This window comes from Myotis daubentonii, chromosome 16 (genome assembly GCF_963259705.1).
Source record: "Myotis daubentonii chromosome 16, mMyoDau2.1, whole genome shotgun sequence".
Taxonomy (NCBI): domain Eukaryota; kingdom Metazoa; phylum Chordata; class Mammalia; order Chiroptera; family Vespertilionidae; genus Myotis; species Myotis daubentonii.
Window position 1 is genome coordinate 23,032,792 of NC_081855.1, and position 19,442 is coordinate 23,052,233.

Here is a 19,442-nt window from a genome sequence, read left to right on the forward strand (position 1 = left end):
GAGTCGGCAGGCCAATGCTCTATCCACTGAGCTAAACCGGCCAGGTTTTAGCAGATATTTTTAACCTTGGAGAGGAAGACATTTCAAAGCAAAGTAGGAAACCTAGAAACCACAGGCAAAAGACATGCTTAAATTCACAAGAATTAAGAAAAAAAATGGTTTTTGAATGTCAAAATATTATATAAAATGTAAAGTCAAGGAGGAAATTATTTTCAACCTATTTAGTATCCCTAACACATCAATAAGAGAAAATCATTTAATAAAAAATGAGCAATGGAGTTAAAACAGGTAATGGTACTATTCATGGCAAGCAAGGACGCAGGGATAAATGAGTATAAAAGACTGTAACACTTTTGGAATATAGTTTGGCCATGTCTATTGAAATTCAAAACACACAAACCTACTTTGGGAAACCTACCCCCTAGTAATAAAAGCATCACATACATAGAAGGGTGTTTCAGTATTGCCTGCAGTATGAAAAGCCAGAAACACATCAATAGGTGAATAATTAAATAACAATACAGGATATAATGGGGTTTTATTAAGCCATGAAAAATAATAAAGTAAAATCTATATCTACTGATCTGGAGGGATGCCCATGATACTCTTTCAAGTGAAAAAAGCAACGCGCAGAGTTACGGGTAAGAGCCTATTTTTGTTACTAAAAACAAAACAAAACATAACCCAATGTCAAGTATGTGTTTATAGGAGCAGGGAGAAAGAGGGAGGGGTTTGTTTGAGATGATGGCAAGGGGAGAGATTTTAATTTTTCACGCACCTTTGCATTAATTTGTTAACATATATTATGTGTGCTTACGTAATTAAAAACGGACCAAGAAAATTTAAAGGAGGAGGAAATGGAGCCTGCCTCGGAAACATCAATGCATTTCATCCGATGTGCTGTGGACCGAAAAGTTCATGGCTTGTATCTACTGATTACCTTTCCTCCTTCAAAAGGGCAGGAGCAAGAAAGTAGGGTGGGCTGGAATGAGGGGAGAAGCTGGGAGCCACAGGTATACCAGCCCAAGGGCTGGGAGAGGGAGTGGGAGAGAGATGGAGGAACAGGGGGTGTGGAGGCGAGCGGGTCAGAGAGAATGCGCTGGTACCCAGAATCAGCTCTGGTGCCAGGGAGCAGAGACTTCGGGGCGAAGGGGGATGCTGCCCCTGGGGTCCCTGAGGCAGTGGCCTGGGATGAGAGACTCCTTCGGAGAGTGGGGGGATTCTCACATCCCCCACGTATTTCCTGGGGCTGCTCAATAGACCCCTGACCTAGAGGTGCCTGCAGGCCCTGATGAAACCCCTCCCAAGGTCTTTCAAATATCCTGGAGCGGGTGGGCGGTCCATTCATTCATCGAATAACGTTCCTGTTCAGGAGAGCCATGGCCCCGCCCGCGTGCCGCGTTCAGTGTGTGGGGAGGCCACAGCCCAGTGCTGGTCACTGTTCCCACCTGGCCTCAAGCTCAGTTTTGGCCGAATGGGGTGCTATGAAGGCTGGGCTTACCAGACCACACCTGGGCCACACCTTTGACCTGGACCACACCTAGGCTGACGGTGGGGCCGGGGATGGGGAGAGAAACACCAATGGGTCCCCAGTTGGCAGTGGTCTGGAAAGGCCTGGTGATGTCCCCGTGCCCACTCCCAAGGCTGCCTGCTGGGAGCTGCCTGCTGCCAGGAGCCTGAAGCTTAGGGAAACCGGCCTGAGAAGGAACCCAGATGGAGGCAGCAGCCCCTGGCAGCTTGGGGGGCTTCCTAGAGGCAGGCAGGGCCGAGTCTCCCTGGGGCTGCCACAGACTTGACCTTGAAGCCACATGAACCAGGAAGCCACAGAAGGGCTGGCATGGGGCTGGCAAGAGGGCTCCCCAACCCTTGTCCCCAGACTCAGGACCAGCTATAAGGCTGATTCCAGCCGGCCCAGGCCCATGGTCTCCCACAGTATCCGGTAGCCGCCGAGAGCCTCTGTGAGTGCACACCGGGTCAGTAAGAAAGCACAGATCCTGGCTTCTGCACAGGCTCATCTGGGAGGACCAGCACAGCCACCCAGGATCGGCCCAGAAGCAGCAGGGGCAGTCGGCCTGCGGGTGGCTCTCTGGCGCCCTTCCTTGCAAACCGGGGACACTCGGGCGTCTTACGCCACCCGCACTGAATGGCTCTGCTTGTCCTGCCTCCCTGCCCCGACTGTGGTTGCCCCAAGTTCAGTCCTGCCCACCACAGGCAGCCCACCCATCCCTGGTGCACCCTGCTCTTGGTGGGTGCAGACACCGCCTGAGCCTCCACAACCTGCCAGGGCCACCAGCCTTCGCGGTCCTGCTGCCCCTGGCGAGACACGGGGGCCACCTGCCGAGCAGAAGGGCGGCCTCCTCTGCGGGCACTGGGAGGATGGCCACAGCCTGTGCTGGGCCTGGCACAGGCGGGCCCTGTGCTCTGGGAAGCAGGGGAGAGTGAGTCCACAGAGGGGCCTTCACATGGCCTGGCCTCTCTCGGAGCGTACGGGCTGCTGCTTCCTCGCCCACGTAACCGAAAGGCCATCTGTGTCTGTGTGGCTGAGGAGGAGATGGCGTGTGGGTGCGTGTGTGCACGTGTGCACCATCGAGATGCCGGAGCAGAAAGGGCACCGAGGGCCCCTCTGGGTGGGGGCCTCAGGGCCTCCCCTCCTCAACCCACTCAGCCACATTCTAAACCTGACAGTGTCCACAGCCTCTGTTTCCATGGCTGCGGCTCTCCCCCCAGCCTGAGGGACCCTGACTCACCCTGACTGGGCCGGAACCCGAGAGAGCCCAGCTCTGAGGGTGGGAACGGGAAAGAAGGGAGGAGGGAGCCGCTTCTCCAACAACTTCCCCCAGGCTCCCTCCGAGGCTGGCCAGCCACAGCGCCCCCGCGCACCAGTCCCAGCCTGCTCCCCTCACTCCGCCTGCCAGGCTCTGCCTGCGGGTGGTCCCTACGGGGGCTTGTCGGTGGCAGTGATGGCAGGGACGGTGAACTCATGGCCAGGGAAGGCCTGCTGCGGCAGAAGGAGCCGAGTGAGGCCGAGGAAAAGATGCCCGGAGAACAGATGCCAAGGTGCTAACTGCCGGTGATGTTTGGGAGGGCAGACCTATAGGGAATTTTTTCCTGCTAAATGATATCTTTTGACAACCTTCACAATTTTATAATAAACACGCCGTACTTCTGTAACAAGAAAAAAACCACCCCAAATGGTACAAAGATAGGCAGCTGCCAGGTCATCATCCAAAGACAGGCGCCGAGGGCCCCTCGGAAGCAGCTATGTGTCTATTTTCTTGGGTCTAAAAGCCCTGCGTCAGGATGAACCCCTCACCCCTCTGGCCTTCTCTCACTTCGGACCCTCAGTCCCTGAGTCTTGGGCTGAAACTCAGGCACTTCGGGGCAGAAGGAGCCAGAGCCCAGAGGGCAGGACGCTGCATGTTGGTCCCAGCTCTGCCACACAGGAAGCCCTTCCTTCTCTCTGGGCCTCAGGCTACTCATCTATAAAATGGGGCTACTAACCACCTGCCCTGTGCACTTTCAGAGCCTGTGGTGAGGCCAGGAACTCTGAAAGCAAAACCATGAACATGAAAGCTTCTTGCGGGAGACATCTGCCACGCCAGGTACTATGCTAATTACCAGTGGGCAGAGCTCCCCTTCTGACAGCGGGTACCTGGAAGGCACCCACGTCAGGGCAGCCACCACGGGCACAAGGCCACTTCCTCACTAGGACCAGGGAAGCCCAAAATCTCAACCGGCATCACATTTCTGCAAAGATCCAGTGCTGTTCACGGCACCCCACCCCCAGGTTAGCACTTGCTTGTGAAACAGGCCCTCAGGCTGCAAACAACCACTGTGCTGAGGTCCAGCCACCCACGTGGGTGCAGGCGGGGAGTCAGGGCACAGAGAGGGGTGAAACACCAGTGTGAGCCCTGAGGAGAATGTGGTGGCCTTGGCCTGGTGCCCGCCCGTGGCACCGGCTGGCTGATGGCCTGAAGGTCAGTGCTATCCCGGGAGAGGGGACAGGGGGTCTTACCTCTCCCACGGGCCCACGTGTAGACTCGACTGGTCTCCGTGCTTCTGGGCTCTTGCTCAGCCGGTTCCACAGGCAAAGGTCGTAAGTGGGGGTAATCAGCCCGGCCGGGGGTCTTCAGGGGCAGGATGTACTTGGGGAGCCCTTTGTAGAACCAGGCTCCCGACCTCTTCCAGACCTAAGGGGGGAGACACACGCTTAGAGCCCGGATGCAGAGCAGCTCCCTGCTCCAGGCTCCCATGCAGACCCCCCTCCCCTCCTGGTGCTAAGTTAGAATGTGGAATGTCTCAGTAGCTCCTTCCCCGGAGGCTCTGGCGGCTGGAGGAAGAGGCGGGCTGGGCCAGCAGGGACTGGAGGCGTGTGGACAGGGACTCCGGATGAGACAATCCGCAGCGGGCACAGAGAGGGCCCGCATCTCCGGGACAGACACGGAGCAGAATTCAGAGCAGCAACAGAGAGAGGCCCCCGCACCCAACGCCTACTTCCAACCACAGCCAGTGCTCCCCAGTCTCCGTCCTGAGGAAGGAAACACTGTGGCCTGCAGCAGGAGTGGGAGTGTGAAGGGAGGCCGACCCTTTCAGGCAAGAGGAGGCCTTGGCGGCTTGAATCCTGGGTCTGTCACGCAGCAGCCGTGAGCTCTGGACACACCCTGACCCAGTTTCATCACCCCAGTGTCATCACGGGGATGTAGGAACAGTGCCCGTCTCCCAGGGCGGCATGAGGATCAGACGCGCAAATGAGCGTAGGCCCAGGGCCCAGTGCCGGGCACAGAGCAGCCACTCAACAGAGGATGCTCACGACTGTCACTGTCCCTTCCTCCTCTCATCGACACACGTGGCCAGCTTTTCGGCCCGTGGACCAAGTCCCCAACTCAAAAGGGAGAGTTTAAAATGAGAAGGCCAGAGTCTCCCCAGACTTCCTCCGCACCACGTTCGCTCCGTGGGCTGTTAACAGGGGCTCCTCACCCACAAAACCCAGCACAAACAAAGGGTCCTGACGACGCACACGGGCAAGCACTGGGTTGAACCAAGCAGCGACTGCAGGGATTCTCAGAGCCTTGACTGTGCCAAGCCCACCGGGCTCTCCAACAGGACGAACCACACGCGCTTCCCACTTGAAACCAACCGGCCAGTTTTCATAGAGAAACTCAACCCTGGTCCAGGGTCTGCATAAACTGAGCCCTTCGCGGTACAGCACCGGCCGTTCACTCAGTGTGTGATGGGCACCTGTTTCTCCCAGCGGCCAGCAGTCACCTCTTTATGCTCCAGAGTGCGGGGCACGGGACCAGCGTCCAAGCCCTGTCCCTGGCACGAGTCGCTCACCCTCCCTCCCAGCTACCTTGTGCAGAAGGGCCTGCTTTTGTGGGGCCCTTGAGTAACTGAACCCGTCCGGTGGATGACTGCTTCGCGGGGCCCCTTTGGCCCTCTCTGCAGCCCTCCTACAATACGTAACTATTATTTGAATGGGCAACACACGCACATGATTTAAAATTCACAAAGCACACAATCGAAAAGTCTCCTCCCCATTCCCAGAGGCACCTGGTGTGTTAACAGTCTTTGAGGAAGTTCTATTATTATTCCCACTTTCCGGACCGAAAAACTGAGGCCCTGACAAGTTAAGCCACTTGCCCGAGGCCAACCCGTCACTCTATTGGCCCCTCCTCCGCACTGGAGGCCAGAGTCTCACCCCGGAAGTTTACAGACGCTCACTAAACGTGGCTGAGCGGTGATGAATCTTCAGTGGGTTCTCAGCGTGGACACTAGCGTCCTGCAGGATGGACGCCCGGAGGGGAGGGAAGTGCCGTACGGGGAGAGAAAACTCGCATGAGTAGCAGCCGCCAAGGCCGCCCTGTCCCTGCAGAGCCGTTGCCTGGCGCCTGTGTGCAGGTGCCCCAGCGGGAGGCAATGGGGAGGGTGAGTGACTCACTGGCCTCCCTCTGCTAAGCGAAGGCCTGCTCATCCATCAGCCCTGGCTTTGCCTGCCCCCTCCCCCCCCCCGCCCCCGCTGAACACGTCAGAATCCTGTCCCCCAACAGGGGGACAGCGGGGGACCAAGCAAGAAGCTCTCAATGCCATGTGTGAATGGCGGGGCTGGGTTGGCTTAGGACCCCACACACTGCCTCCCCACCCCTGCCATGGAAACTGCCCCCCCGCCTCCCCCCCCCCCCCCCCGCCTTTAGAAGAGAAATGCACACACAGATTACAAAATGAGGACAATAACAGAAAAGTCAAATGAAGCAACTTTAGGTCACTCGCAACATTGCCACACAGAGGGAGCCCCGCTGAGCACTGTGCTGTGAATACTCTACACCCTTTCCTGGGCATACGCACTTTATTTTTTAAAGAACTTCATGTAGTTTGTTTTTGCCCCCACTTAACTTTATATCGTAGCTGCTGTTCTGTGTTAACAGTAATGGTCTTCACCATCAGGTTTTCATGGCTCCACAGTTTGGATTTGTGAAATTTACACCAGCCCCCCACGGATGGACATTTAAATTGTTTCCAGTTCTCCCCTTAGGAGCAGAGCTGCAACCATCACTTGCACACACGTCATCACAGGTGTCAGTCACCGCCTGGGAACATCCGGGGAGCAGAACTGACCGCCAGGTCAACGGGTGTGTGTACATGAGATGATGACGTATGTTTTTTTCTCCAGGAAGAAAAGTCGAGTCCCCATTGGGGCGCTAAGTGTCAACCGCACTACCTTTGCTGGTGGGATCCAGGGTCTGGTCTGGGACCCGGCTCAAGAGCAGTGCCCTGGGGTGATGGGCTGGTGGAGGCCTTGTCAGGTCCTGAGGTCACCAGAGTTAGGTGCTGCAGGGGGATGGGTGATGGGGACCTGCTGCCACCCCTGGGCACCCCGTCTCGGGTGGAGGGCACACTCCCCTCCTGCCTGGCCAGCCAAGATCCTGTTTGAAGAGAAGTGGCTGGGACCACCCTGAGGGTGACTTAGAGATGTGGCTCACTCTTCATTCTTGTGTGGTTTTCAGCTTTCAAGTGGGATCATATAGTACAGTCCTCAAGGTTCATCCATGTTGCAACATGTGTCAGAATTTCCTTCCTTTTTCAGGCTGAATAATATTCCGTTGTACCTGTTTATCCGTTCATCGGTTGCTTCCACCTTTTGTCTGGCACTTTCATCTTTATCTGTCTCTCCCACTAGGATCTACCACCCAGAGGGAGGGGCAGGGTGCTTCTGCTCACTCCACTGTATCTTCAGGCTCCCGGCACACTCCTGACACAGTAGGTGCTCAATAAACACTGTTGAGTGGCTGAACTGGCAGCATGGGTTGTTGGTTGGAATGTGTTCCTTTCCATAGCCTGCTGCCTTCCTGGGGAAGTGGCCTGAGGGTTTCATCCAAGTTCTTGCCATTAATCAAATGGATTGACTGTTTCAGATTAAAAGAGGAATGAAGAGGAAGGGCATGCCAGTGCAGAGCAAGCTGCCGTGAGCCTCCCTGGCCATGAACTCCAGAGCACAAGGCAGCTGCATGCTCCCAGTCCCTCCTCCAGCACCAGGGAGACCCACAGCCCCAGCTGCCTGCCCAACCTGGTTATTTTATCACAGTCAGGCGCCACGCCATCAGCCTCACCTCCTGTTGCAACAGTTCATCTCCATCCTCTCCCCCCTTAAAAAACACTGATCAGCCAAATGCTTTTGGAAAACAGTATAACGAGCACAGGATTTAAACTATTAGGTTGAATTGCATGGAACGGCTGATACACCATTCTACCTTTCTAATGGTATTCAACCACTTTTGACCTATAACCCCCTTGTCAACTTCATACAATTCACCCCGATATTCATGCTCAGCAGAGGCAGGGATCCCACAGGTCTGCCAGCCTGCAGTGCCTCCCCAGGGCCCAGTGGGCAGGTCAGTTACTCCCTGAGCCCCCTGTAACGGGGCCTGAGGTCTGTCTGCTTCCCTCCTGCTAGCACTGAAGTCCAGTGAAGGCCTCATGCCATCACGGTGGGCAGAGACCTGACCAGCCCAGACTGGTGGTGACCCTGGACCAGCTGGAGGAGCAGTACTTTTTGAATCCTTCCGGCCGGGGACACTGACGGGTGCATCGCCCCGCGTGGAGGGCACACCGGGGTGGAGGTGCATAAACACAAGGTCAGTATTTGGGGAATGCCTTCCAGACGGGAGAGCAGGACTGGTGAGGTGAGGCGTGAGGGATCCCAGCTCGGCTGAGTCGGAGCAGCCACCCCTCCCCCCGATGCCAATCCATGCGCATCCTCGGGCCTCCTCTCGCCTCCATGCCCACCCTCACCCTGCAACATGCACAACAGTAACTTTTCACGTGGTCTCTGCTCCCTGCACCCAGGCCCGTCCCCCACAGCCTGGCATCAGTGCCTGGCCCCCTCCCCCAGCACAGTGGCAGGAAAAGCCCTCCGTGGTGTTAATCCCCGCCCCACCCCACCCCACCCCACCCTGGCTAGGGCCACAGAGCAGGAGAGGGTCACCATCTGGAGAAGCTGTGCGAGGCTGCAGAGCCCGGCGCTGCTCCCCGCGTGTGGTTTGCTGTGATAAGGCCAGCAAAGCAGCCGACTTTGAAAATGCCATTTAATGAGGAAAGACCCCCACAGCCGCCATGGCACTCGCCTGGGGTGGCCAATGGCATTAAGTCCTCCCCGTGGCACCGGCGTGTGCTCTGCTTCCAGGCTTTCATTACGATTTCAGGCACGGCCAGCCCGACTGCAGATACTGATGGATACTGGCCAAGCTGTGCCCAGGGAATTTTAATTACCACGATAACCATCGCTAATCACTGGCATTTCCTAAATGGCCGTGGCTGGAGAAGGTGGTAATTGCCAGGCCCTACTGGAAAGAAGGGGAGGCCTAGGGGGCCCGCCACTGGGGAGGGCGGGCAGGGGCAGCTGACCTGCGTCCCTGTCGAGTGCTCCGCCCCTTGTGTGCGTGACCATCTCCCCCGCCTCCCACGCAGGTGGGGCTGCACCTGCATGAGCTCAGGTGCAGACTCTCCACCCCTCGCTCCACGGCCTGGAACAGGGGGCCAGTCTGTGGCCTTTGCACACGCTGTTCCTCCCACCTGGAGTGCCCTTCATCCTCGTCTCCATCACAGCGACATTTCCCCAGGAAGCCTTCCGGGCCACCTGGTGCAGACTCGGAGCCTGGCCATGCTCCTGGGGGCCAGTGGCACGGCTGTACAGCGCGCTTCACCAGCTAGGGGGCCGCGAGCTCGTCAGGGGCAGGGCTGTGCCGGAGCCAGCCCCGCAGTCCCAGGACCAGCAAGGAGCCCGCACGTGGCAGGCATGTTACTGACTGACGGACTGACTGACTGACGGACCAACCGAGCGGAGAAGACAAAGCAAAGCAACTGTCCCGGGGGACATGCCTTGTGACTGTCTTCAGGGAGACCACGTCTGCCGGCCCAACAAGCTCCAGGCTGCCCGGTCTTGAAACCCCACGGGGAATGGCATGTTCTAGGGCAGTGGTTGGCAAACTGAGGCTCGGCAAACTGCGGCTTGCGAGCCACATGCGGCTCTTTGGCCCCTTCAGTGTGGCTCTTCCACAAAATACCGACTTCCGCGCATGGGCCACGAAGTTTCAATCGCACTGTACGTGCGTGCCCACATGTGGTATTTTGTGGAAGAACCACACTGAAGGGGCCAAAGAGCCACATGTGGCTCGCGAGCCGCGGTTTGCTGACCACGGTTCTAGAAGGATCTTCTTGCTTACGTTTTGGTCTCTTTAAAAAGAGCCTCTTAATGGGTCAACCCACCTTGGCAGAGAGGCAGCATGACCCTCCCTGCCCTGTTACCTGAACACACGAGAGAGAGAGAGAGAGAGAGAGAGAGAGAGCGCACGCACTGGCCTCCTAGCAGCATGGCCAGACCCCAGAACTCGGCCAGGCCCTCATTTAATCAAAGAGCTAAAAAACAATAAAAGCATAAAAATTAGGAGAGGGGAAGAAGCATAGTCCCCAAGCTAGCCAGTTCCTCGCCTTTCAGATCATCCAAAGTTGATAAATCGGGAAAGTCATGGCGGAGCCCCTCGGGAGCTACAGCGCTTGGTCTGTGCACGACGGACGGGTGGGCGAGGGAGGGGCCGGGATGCGAACGCCTCCTCCAGCATAACCTCGTCAGAACAACTGGATTTTTTAACCCCATGCACGTATTACTTCGATTAAAATGAAAGGGTAACAGAGTGGTCATTGGACGTCAGTGTTATTAAATCCTGGGCCGAGTGGGCGTTCGACGCACGGGGGGTGGGGGCAGCCTGTGGCTGGTACATTGAATCTGGATGTGACGTAAGGGAGAAAAGCTGTATTGGAGAAAGAACATCCAAATCTACAGAAAAGTTTTATAAGAGTTTATTTGAGCCAATTTTTTGAAGGTATTCTCAAAAGCAAGAGCTCGAAGGATTGAGCAAATGCTCGGGAGAATGGCAGTTTTGCAATTCCTTTAAAAAAATTTTTAAAGTATACTTTTATTGATTTCAGAGAGGAAGGGAGAGGGAGAGAGAGATTGAAACATCAATGATGAGCCTGGTTGGTGTGGCTCAGTGGTTGAGCATCAGCCTATGATCCAGGCAGTCACGGTTCGATTTCTGGTCAGGGCACTTGCTCGGGCTGCAGGCTCAATCTCTCACATCCCCAATAGGGGGCGTGCAGGAGGCCACCGATCAATGATTCTCTCTCATCATTGATGTTTCTATCTCTTTCTCCCTCTCCCTCACTCTCTTAACAATAAAAAATAAATACATAAAAAAAAAGCAATGATGAGAATCACTGATTGTCTGCCTCCTGTACGCCCCCTACTGGGGATCAAGCCTGCAACCTGGAACCATGACCTCCCGGTTCATAGGTTGACACTCAACCACTGAGCCACGCCGGCTGGAACAGGAGTCAGAATTTTGACAATGGGAGAAACCTGGACGTTTTTCAAAGGGAACCAGGCCTTCCCAGCAACAGAGCCCGGCAGAGCTGGGTCCTTCCCGCTGTGCTGCTGGTTGGAAGGGCTGCTGCCCTCAGGGGTAGCTGGGCGTGGCCTCCGACAAGGTTTTGTGGCGACTAGCTGAGTGTGAGAAGCCGTGATTACAGCCAAAGACAACAAGCTGATACCGAGCCAGGCAGGCAGGTGTGCTAATGGAACGCACACATCCAATTTTAGCTCTAGTTTATGCCAGAAATATATCTGTTGCTCGAAACAGATTGGGACCATCCTACCTTAGAGTTCTGGCAGACAGCGGGATCACCTGCTGCCCTACTCAAGCAGGATGGGGACTCAAACTTATCCCGTGTGTGTGGCTGTGGCGTGGACGTGCCTGTATGTCCGGTCAGTGGGGCAGGAAGCAGGCATCTGTAACCACACAGAGGCAGCCCAGGAAAGACTGGCATCCGCCATCCTAAATGCCCACGCCGCCACTTGCCCTGTAATCCCGAATATGGCTGTGATTCTTATCCCAGAAAGGGACTGTGGATCAGCAAAAACAGGAAACAGAGACGCATCCATCCAGTCTTCCTAAAAAAATTGCTCAAATGTATAGTTCCATTGACCAATAAATAAATTAAAATAACCTTGAGAATGGGGAACTCATAGCGTCAGAAAATTCAGTGAGCAAGGAACTAAATTAAAGACAGCATTCAGGCCGGCTGGCGTGGCTCAGTGGTTGAGCGTCGACCTATGAACCAGGAGGTCACGGTTCAACTCCCGGTCAGGGCACACGCCTGGGTTGCGCACTTGATACCCAGTGGGGATGGGGGTGAGGGTCTGTGTGCGCAGGAGGCAGCTGATGGATGATTCTCTCTCATCCTTGATGTTTCTATCTCTCTCTCCCTCTCCCTTCCTCTCTGAAATCAATAAGAAAAATACGTGAAAGGAAAAGAACTAGGAAAGGAAAGATCACATCTTGTAGATGGGCGGCCCTGGCCTGAGCCCACCAAGGGCTGGCGCCCCTGGCCCTGTCCTCTACCCGCTGAGAGCTCTGCTGTCAGGGCTGCTCTGCTCTGGGCTGGTGGCCCTGTCTGCGGTGCAGGGCACCAGTAAGCAATCCGGAGTCACCCAGGGCTTTGAGAAGCGCAGGGCCAGGCGGGCAGAGCTCCCTCCCAGCCGAGGGGTTCTGCTTTCCACTAATCCCTCCTCACTGCTAACTCAGAATCCAGGTGTTAGCGGGAAGCCGAGTGAGGCCCTCCCGGGAGCATGTGGGTATTTGCATTTTAATGACTATCACGGAGAACCTCAGGGTGCTCGCGCCAGAGCCAGGAGCTGGGCTGGAAAGGAAGACCAGCAAAGACAGAGTGCCCCTCTGCCTCTTCTTCCAACTCCCAGAGCAGCAGCTCCTGGCTCAGCCCACAGCACGATGGACGCGCCCTCGCCAGGGCCTGAGCGAATTGCCTCTTCATTTCAAGTGGGTTTTTCAAGCAGGCAGGTCCGTCTGGGAGGCAGGCAATCGCCAGCACAGTGGAGAGGAAAAAACGCAGCGAGGAAACACACCCCGCAGGCGCTTTCTTGACAGATAGTTTAATAAACGCTTTGGCCAGGCTGCTTCAGAACCAGAGGGAACGCCTTGCCTCCATGCACCCCGTGAGGGGCTGGATCCCGCGCGGCTTCTGCGCCCTGACCACTGAGCAGCACGTGCAGGCTCTCCGGGGCTCCGGGCCGTGTGCCCGGGGTCAGGGAGAGCCTCGAATGCGCTGGCCAGCCTCCCACCTGGGCCTCAGCCCCTCCTCCTTGCCCACGCCCAGGGCCTGTGCCCGGGGGCGCCACCCCTCCTGGCATGACCTACAGCCCTCTGCCCACAGGCCATCTCCTCCCTTTGTTCAGAACAGTCCGGCAGGTCCCACAGCTGGTGCAGGCTCTTCATCTCTGGCTTTGTCGACACTGCATGGACGCCTCCCCTCACACCTCATTTGCATGCAGCATGGAATCCCAAATATTTAACGATCGTCCCTGCTCCGGCACATGTCTGGGAGGGCAGACGTGCTCGGCGATGTCTGGCTGCGAGGCCGGCCTCCGCTCCCAGCTGGAGTGGGCGCGCACAGGAAATGAATAGGGCTGGATGGGAACATTGGACAGGCCAATTATACCCGGCCAGGTCTTTTCAGAAGAGCTCTGTGATTTTGATTCAATTCCCAGAACAACAAACATCCTATGTTTAAACACAGTCTCAGCAACGCATTCCAGAGCCAACGGGAAACCATTTCGGGGCTGGCCCGATGCGGCCGGGCTGTTGGCCCGGCCAGGACACTCCCGTTTCAGAGATGCTTTGCTCCGTGATGGATCTGACCACTGCTTCATTCCCAACCGCTCTGGGTCCTTCTTGGGGAAAACCTACAATTCTGAGGTTCCATTACTTTCTCTCTCTTCCAGATTCATCACCGTCTCCCTGACTGTTTGCAGCTCTTTGGGTTTTTTTTTCCCACCCTCCCCTTCATTCTTGGGGATTTCAAAGGTCTTTCTCCACTTCACTGATGCAAGCTTTTCTGGGTCGGATTTTAGTGGTCTCCTGGCATCTTTTGGGCGTGTGCCTGTGAAATCTAGCATGCATGCGGAAGTGTATGAAACACAGTACATCTCAGAGAACCATATTCAAGCCAACACCTGGGAAATTAACAATGAATTAAATATTACCCACTCTGAGAAGCCCCTTTGAGCCCTCCTGCCTTCGTGAGGGAGACACCATCCAGAATTGTTTCTCTCCCTCCCCGCCCCGGAATTTTGTATACAGCAATCCCATGTTTTTCTTTCTATTTTAAAAGGCCACGCATGTGTGCATTTCTAAATAAATTATTATCACCTGTTTCTGAACATCATCATCCTTTTGAATCATTCTGTATCCGTTGGTGACTTGGTTTCCCCCCCCTTTTAATCCAGGCATTTTTAATGCATTTTTAACCCACCCTTTGGTGAGTCCAGCCGCAGTTCCTTGTTCACGGCCCTGTATTATTTTGTAGCCACAATCCATCTATCCATCCCACCACGAACGGACATTGGGTTTGTTTCTGATTGGGTTGCTTTTGTGATGATAAGGACCGGTGCACGTGCAATCCTGGCCTTGTCTCCCGGGGAGACACTCTAGGGTGCAGCTCGGAGCGGGTGCAAGGAGGAGCAGCATGCACGGGAGGTGACCTCTTGCGGTGCCAGCACCATGTGGAGATGAGCCAGGCGGGCCTCCGACTGAACGGGCCTCTGATTTAGTTGGCAATCAGGGAGCGCCAGGAGCTGGCCCGTGACATGACACAGCTCCCCACAAGGTTGGCAGCAGCAGGCAAAATTCGTGGGCCAAGGGGGCCACCATCAGGTGCCGGGACCCGAAGCCAGGTTCAGGGTCGCCACTAGGTAATGGTCAGGGCCAGGCTGGGCTCCAGGTGCGGGTGCCTTAGCCCAGGCGGGGATGTAACAACTTGCCAAGTCGGGCGGGGGGGGAGGCAGGGGCCCAGGAGTCACCCAGAGAGTTGGCACTACTTTGGCAACTGAGGGGAGACAGGCTGAAGGGCCACCTCCGTCCGTCCGTCCGTCCCACCTTCCTCCAGCCTACAGGCCACCCTGGAAAAGGAATTTCTTGCATTCAGATTAATGCAAGAAAACAGCCAAATCCTTTCCCGAGGGCAGCGGTCACCAGCTTCGCAGCAAGAGCCTGTCAGACAGCCTGGGTCAAACCTCCGCTCTGCTGTGCCACCTGGGCCTGGTCGCGTACGTCCCAGAGCTGCCATGGGGCTGGGAAAGGGGGACACAGAGTCCAGCCCCGCCCCGCACTGGGGGATGCTTCCAGTAAAGACCGGTTTTCTTCTGCTTCCCTTTTTCTCAGCGGGGCTTTCTGGTTCCAGCCTTGAGAATAACAAGGCGTGGCTGGCTTCCCTGTCCCTGTGGGTGTGCCAGCTTCCTGCGTTATTTCCTTAGGAGGGGGGATGGGTGGGCTTTCCAGGGCTGGGCACCACCTAGGGGCTTGACTACGTCCGGAAGGACGGAGCCACACTCTACTCCCCAGGCTCCAACTCTGAGACAGCTGCTAGGGGGAGGGCAAAACCGTGCCGTCCAATGTCACTGGGCATCTGAAAAACGAGCAGGAAACTCTGCTGATGCAAAATTTTGTTTACGTTAATGCAAGAAAACAACCAAATTCAGGTGTTTTCTCCCCAGCTTTCCGCGCACCTCCCCAGAGGCACGAACAGGAGGGTCTCCTAGCAGGGAAAGCAGGCTGTGCAGGCCCTACAGGGAGTGTGTGGGGGGCGGGGGTGCAGAGGGAGAGCTGGGCGGTGGCGTCAGGACGCTGTCGCACCAACAGGGACAGCGAAGCCGCAACACGCCTTGCCGTTCTCAAGGTCGGTCACGCAGACCACAGGGCTCCCAGCCCCACGGACCGCTGGGCCCCAGGACGGCTGAGTCAGGGGGCGGGCAGGGGTGTGAGGGAGCCAAACACGAGGAGCTGAGGGAACGTTCCTGATGGGCCGAGGGCTTCATTCAGGGCGGGACCCCTCGCCCCTGATGTCTTCTCCCCAAGGCCAAAGAGCCTCCTGGGACCAACCAGCCCTTCCCACGCCCGCTCAGGGGACCCCGGGTCCCCACGCGTGGGAAGTGGGGAGCCTCACACGGCGTGGTGTGTCCCCATCCCGGGCTGCTCCATCCCCGGAGCTGCTGGCCTCTCCACTACTCCTCCATCAGGGAACAGCTCACCTTTTCCCATTAAAGAAAAATTTTAAATTTATATTAAAATATATTTTTATTGATTTCAGAGAGGAAGGGAGTAGGAGAGAGAGAGAAACATCGATGATGAGAAAGAATCATTGATCGGCCCCTACCTATCGAGCCCTCAACCTGGGCATGTGCCCTGACCGGAAATCCAACCGTGACCTCTGGGTTCACAGGCTGATTGATATTCAGCCACTGAGCCACGCCGGGCGGGCAGTATTCCCCCTTTTAAAAACTGTGGTAAAACGTACACAACACAACGTTCCACCTGCGAGCCATTTTTCGTAGGCAGTCCAGGAGCACTAAGTACCTGCCCAGGGATGTGCTACGGTCCCCACGTCCGTCTCCAGCCCGTTTTCATCTTTCCAAACGGAAACTGTGCCCCTTAAACAGCGACTCCCCACGCTCCCACCCGGCCCCTGGCAACCGCCATGCTACTGCCCGTCTCTATGAGTGTGGCTCCTCTGGGCACCTCACAGAGGCGGAATCACACCGTATTGGTCCTTCTTGTGACTGGCTTGTCCACGTAGCATGTCCTCCATGCTCTTCCGTGTTGCCGCGGGTGTCAGAGTTTCCTTCCTTTTTAAGGCTGAACATTTGGTTTGTCCAGTTGCCCAACAGGAGATGCCTGGGCTGCTCCACCGTTTGGACTTGGACACTGTGAATAATGCTGCCGTGAAGATGGGTATGCAAGTAGATCTGTTTCCTCCCGGCTGTCAATTCTTCAGAGTATTTACCCGGAAGCAGAATTGCTAGGTCACCCCTTTTCGGAGGAAACGCCACACCGTTTTCCACTGTGGCTGCACTACTTTACGTGCCCACCAGAAAGCACCGGGGCTCAGATTTCTCCACATCCTCGCCAACACTTATTATTGTCTGCTTGTTAAATATTAGCCGCCCTCACGGGTGTGATGTGGTCATCGGTTTACGTGTAACACTGCAGCCGCTCTCCCCTCCTTCCCGCACCCAGCACTCCTGCTCCCTCTGCCTGTTCTCCTCTGTCTTCTTCCCGTTCAGCACCTAACATACTATACGCTTTGCTCATCTAGTAGTTTGCTTATGTTTATTGTCTGTTCCCTCTCTCTTTCCCCAGACCCTGCCAGAATGGAAACTCAAGGCAGAGATATGTGGCTGTTTTGTTCACTGCATTTCCGGAGGGCCTAACCAGTGCCTAGCACAGGGGTGGGCAAACTTTTTGACTCGAGGGCCACAATGGGTTCTTAAACTGGACCGGAGGGCCGGAACAAAAGCATGGATGGAGTGTTTGTGTGAACTAATATAAATTCAAAGTAAACATCATTACATAAAAGGGTACGGTCTTTTTTTTTTTTTTTTTAGTTTTATTCATTTCAAACGGGCCGGAGTTTGCCCACGGCTGGCCTAGCACATAGCAAACACGCAATGACAATTATATGAATGGAGTATAAATAAATGAATGGATGGATGAATGAATGAATGAATGAATGCATAGAAAGAGTTGTCAGTCAGAAGGAGTTTTGGAGGCAAACACACCTAGCTTCAACCTTTGGCCCCATCAATTATTGTGTGGTGTCTTTGGGCAGGTGACCTTTCTCTAAGCCTCAGTTTCCCCATCTGTCACATGGGGCAATACTGAGTACCCCCCTGGGCTCCTGTGAGGGTGAAGTAGGTACTCACTTCCTGGCCCACAGTGGGTGCTCAGTGCATGCCCACTGCTGAACGCCAGTCGGCCCTTCTGGCGGGCATGGGAGGACAGCCGGCTCCATGGGCTGGCGCACGTGGTGAGAAAGTCCGTTCCCTCTTGGATTGGACAGCACCTCAGAGAGGAAAGTTCTTTCTCCGGTGAACAAACACAGGCTCACGTAGGCACCCCAAACAGGGGCAGGGCGGGGGTGGGAGACTGCTCTGCCCGCCACGGGAGGAAGGGGGCCTGGTTGGCGCCAGGAGCCTATTCCTCCTGCCACTTCCACATGCGTGGGAGCCTGCGCTGACAGTGGGTCTGCTTGGTAGAGCCGTGGCATGTGGGAGGTGACCAACACACCGAGGAAGTGTGACCATCCGGGTCCCCCAGGGACGCCGCAACCGCCGCCCAGAACGAGGTAGACGCAGATGGCGAGGAGCTCGGGCAGCCACCCGCCCGCCCACCCGCGCACCAACCACCCACTCCTGGCTGTGCTCGCGGCCTCCGGAGGGGGCCCTCTGGCAAAGCTGTTTGCAGCTAAAATCCAAACTGCAAGTAACAGCAAGACCAGGAGAAAACCAGCGTGGGAACAGATGGCAGCGTGCGAGGCGCCCAGGCTGCCCGCCGGAGAGGCAGGTGCCGCGAGCACAGTGGGTTCTGCTGGCACGGCTGCCACCCCCTGTGCTGGCTGGGAGGGAGGGTGCCCCGCTTCCTGGGCCTGAGCCAAGGCGGACTCCCCAGGAGCCCTAACTGGGCTACGGGTCACCCTCCAGGCTGGGCAGCTTGGAGAGGATTTAAAGACCCACATGAAGCCACGTCCCTACTTCACAAGTTCCTCTCACACTCAATCAATGAGGGGGAGAGAGGGGCCAGGAGGCAGGAATACAGACCTTGCAGCAAAGGGCACTGGGCGACCCCAGATAAGACCTCAGGAGAATCAAAAGCACCCGCTGGGAAAAGATTCTAAAGAGATCTGAGCACAGAACCAGCTTTACTTTTTTTTGAAAACGTCTCTTTCAATCAACAAACATTTCCTGAGCCCCTTTGATATGCAAAGCACTGCGGGAAGCACAGCCATTGTTGGTGCAGCCCGGCCTCCCCCGCCTCCGCGGCCGTGGCCTCGCTGAGCTAGATCAGGAATGAATCTGGAAGGCCGAGCCCATGCTGAACAGAGACGAGTTAATCAGCTTTCAATGACTTACAAGTTGGCCTTCACCCCTTTCTAGCTCCCCCCCTCCCCCCGGAGAATGCCTGCATCCTCGGAGAACCTTCTTACTCCAAAGACACCTTTTACAGGCTGGAGGAAGCTCTCCAGAATCCTGGGGAAATCAGATTCCAATGAACTTTTCCACTGATTACAGTCTAACTTTGAATGAGTCACTTCGTTGTGTTAAATGAATGGGATTAAAGGCTAACCAGCAAGTGAAATGAGTTTCCGGCTGGCGAGGTCCCGTGTTTAGAAGCCCCTGACGCAGTGCCTCCCAACCTGCACCCGTGAGAGCTGGAGAGGAAAGGGCACGAGGACACCAGCACAGGAGGGATCTGACGCCAGCCTCCAGCCAGTCTCGCCTCCACAAGGCAGGTGGGCTGCATGGAAAGGGTCGCTGCCCACCTGGGCCTTGCCCGCCCGGTAGGGGTCAGGGGTCAGGGCCTGAGCCCCCTCCTCGCCAGCCTTCCTGGCATGGCACGCCTGTGGGTTTCTGGTACCACATAGGAGTTTGTCCTTCCTCCTCCAACCCCGTCTTTTATTTTTGTTTGTTTTTATTGATTTTTTTTTTTTTTTTTTTTTAGGGAGAGAGATAGAAACATCAATGATGAGAGAATCATCGATCGTCTGCCTCCTGCATGCCCCCTACTGGGGATCGAGCCTGCAACCCCGGCATGTGCCCCAACTGGGAATGGAACCAGTGACCTCTTGGTGCGTGGGTCAACACTCAACCACAGAGCGACACCAGCCGGACCTCCAGGCCTGTCTTACTCCTGGGGATAAATAAGGGAGAGGAGAAGAACCAGGCAGGAGTGGGAAGGGGCTGGAACGAGGAGCTGCGCCTGGGCAGGTATATTACTTTCAGGAAAGCTTGGGAGGGGGAGCGCAGGAGAGGTGGGAAGAGCCAA

At 56.0% G+C, this 19,442-nt stretch overlaps 1 protein-coding gene across 1 annotated transcript in view; it reads right to left on the reverse strand.

Annotated features, from left to right (window-relative positions):
- Positions 1-19,442, reverse strand: part of RPH3AL (rabphilin 3A like (without C2 domains)) — a 94,252-nt gene that overhangs the window by 20,760 nt on the left and 54,050 nt on the right. Inside the window, 1 exon segment of the mRNA XM_059669206.1 lies at positions 4,016-4,190. Within this exon segment, the coding sequence (XP_059525189.1) occupies positions 4,016-4,190 (175 nt within the window).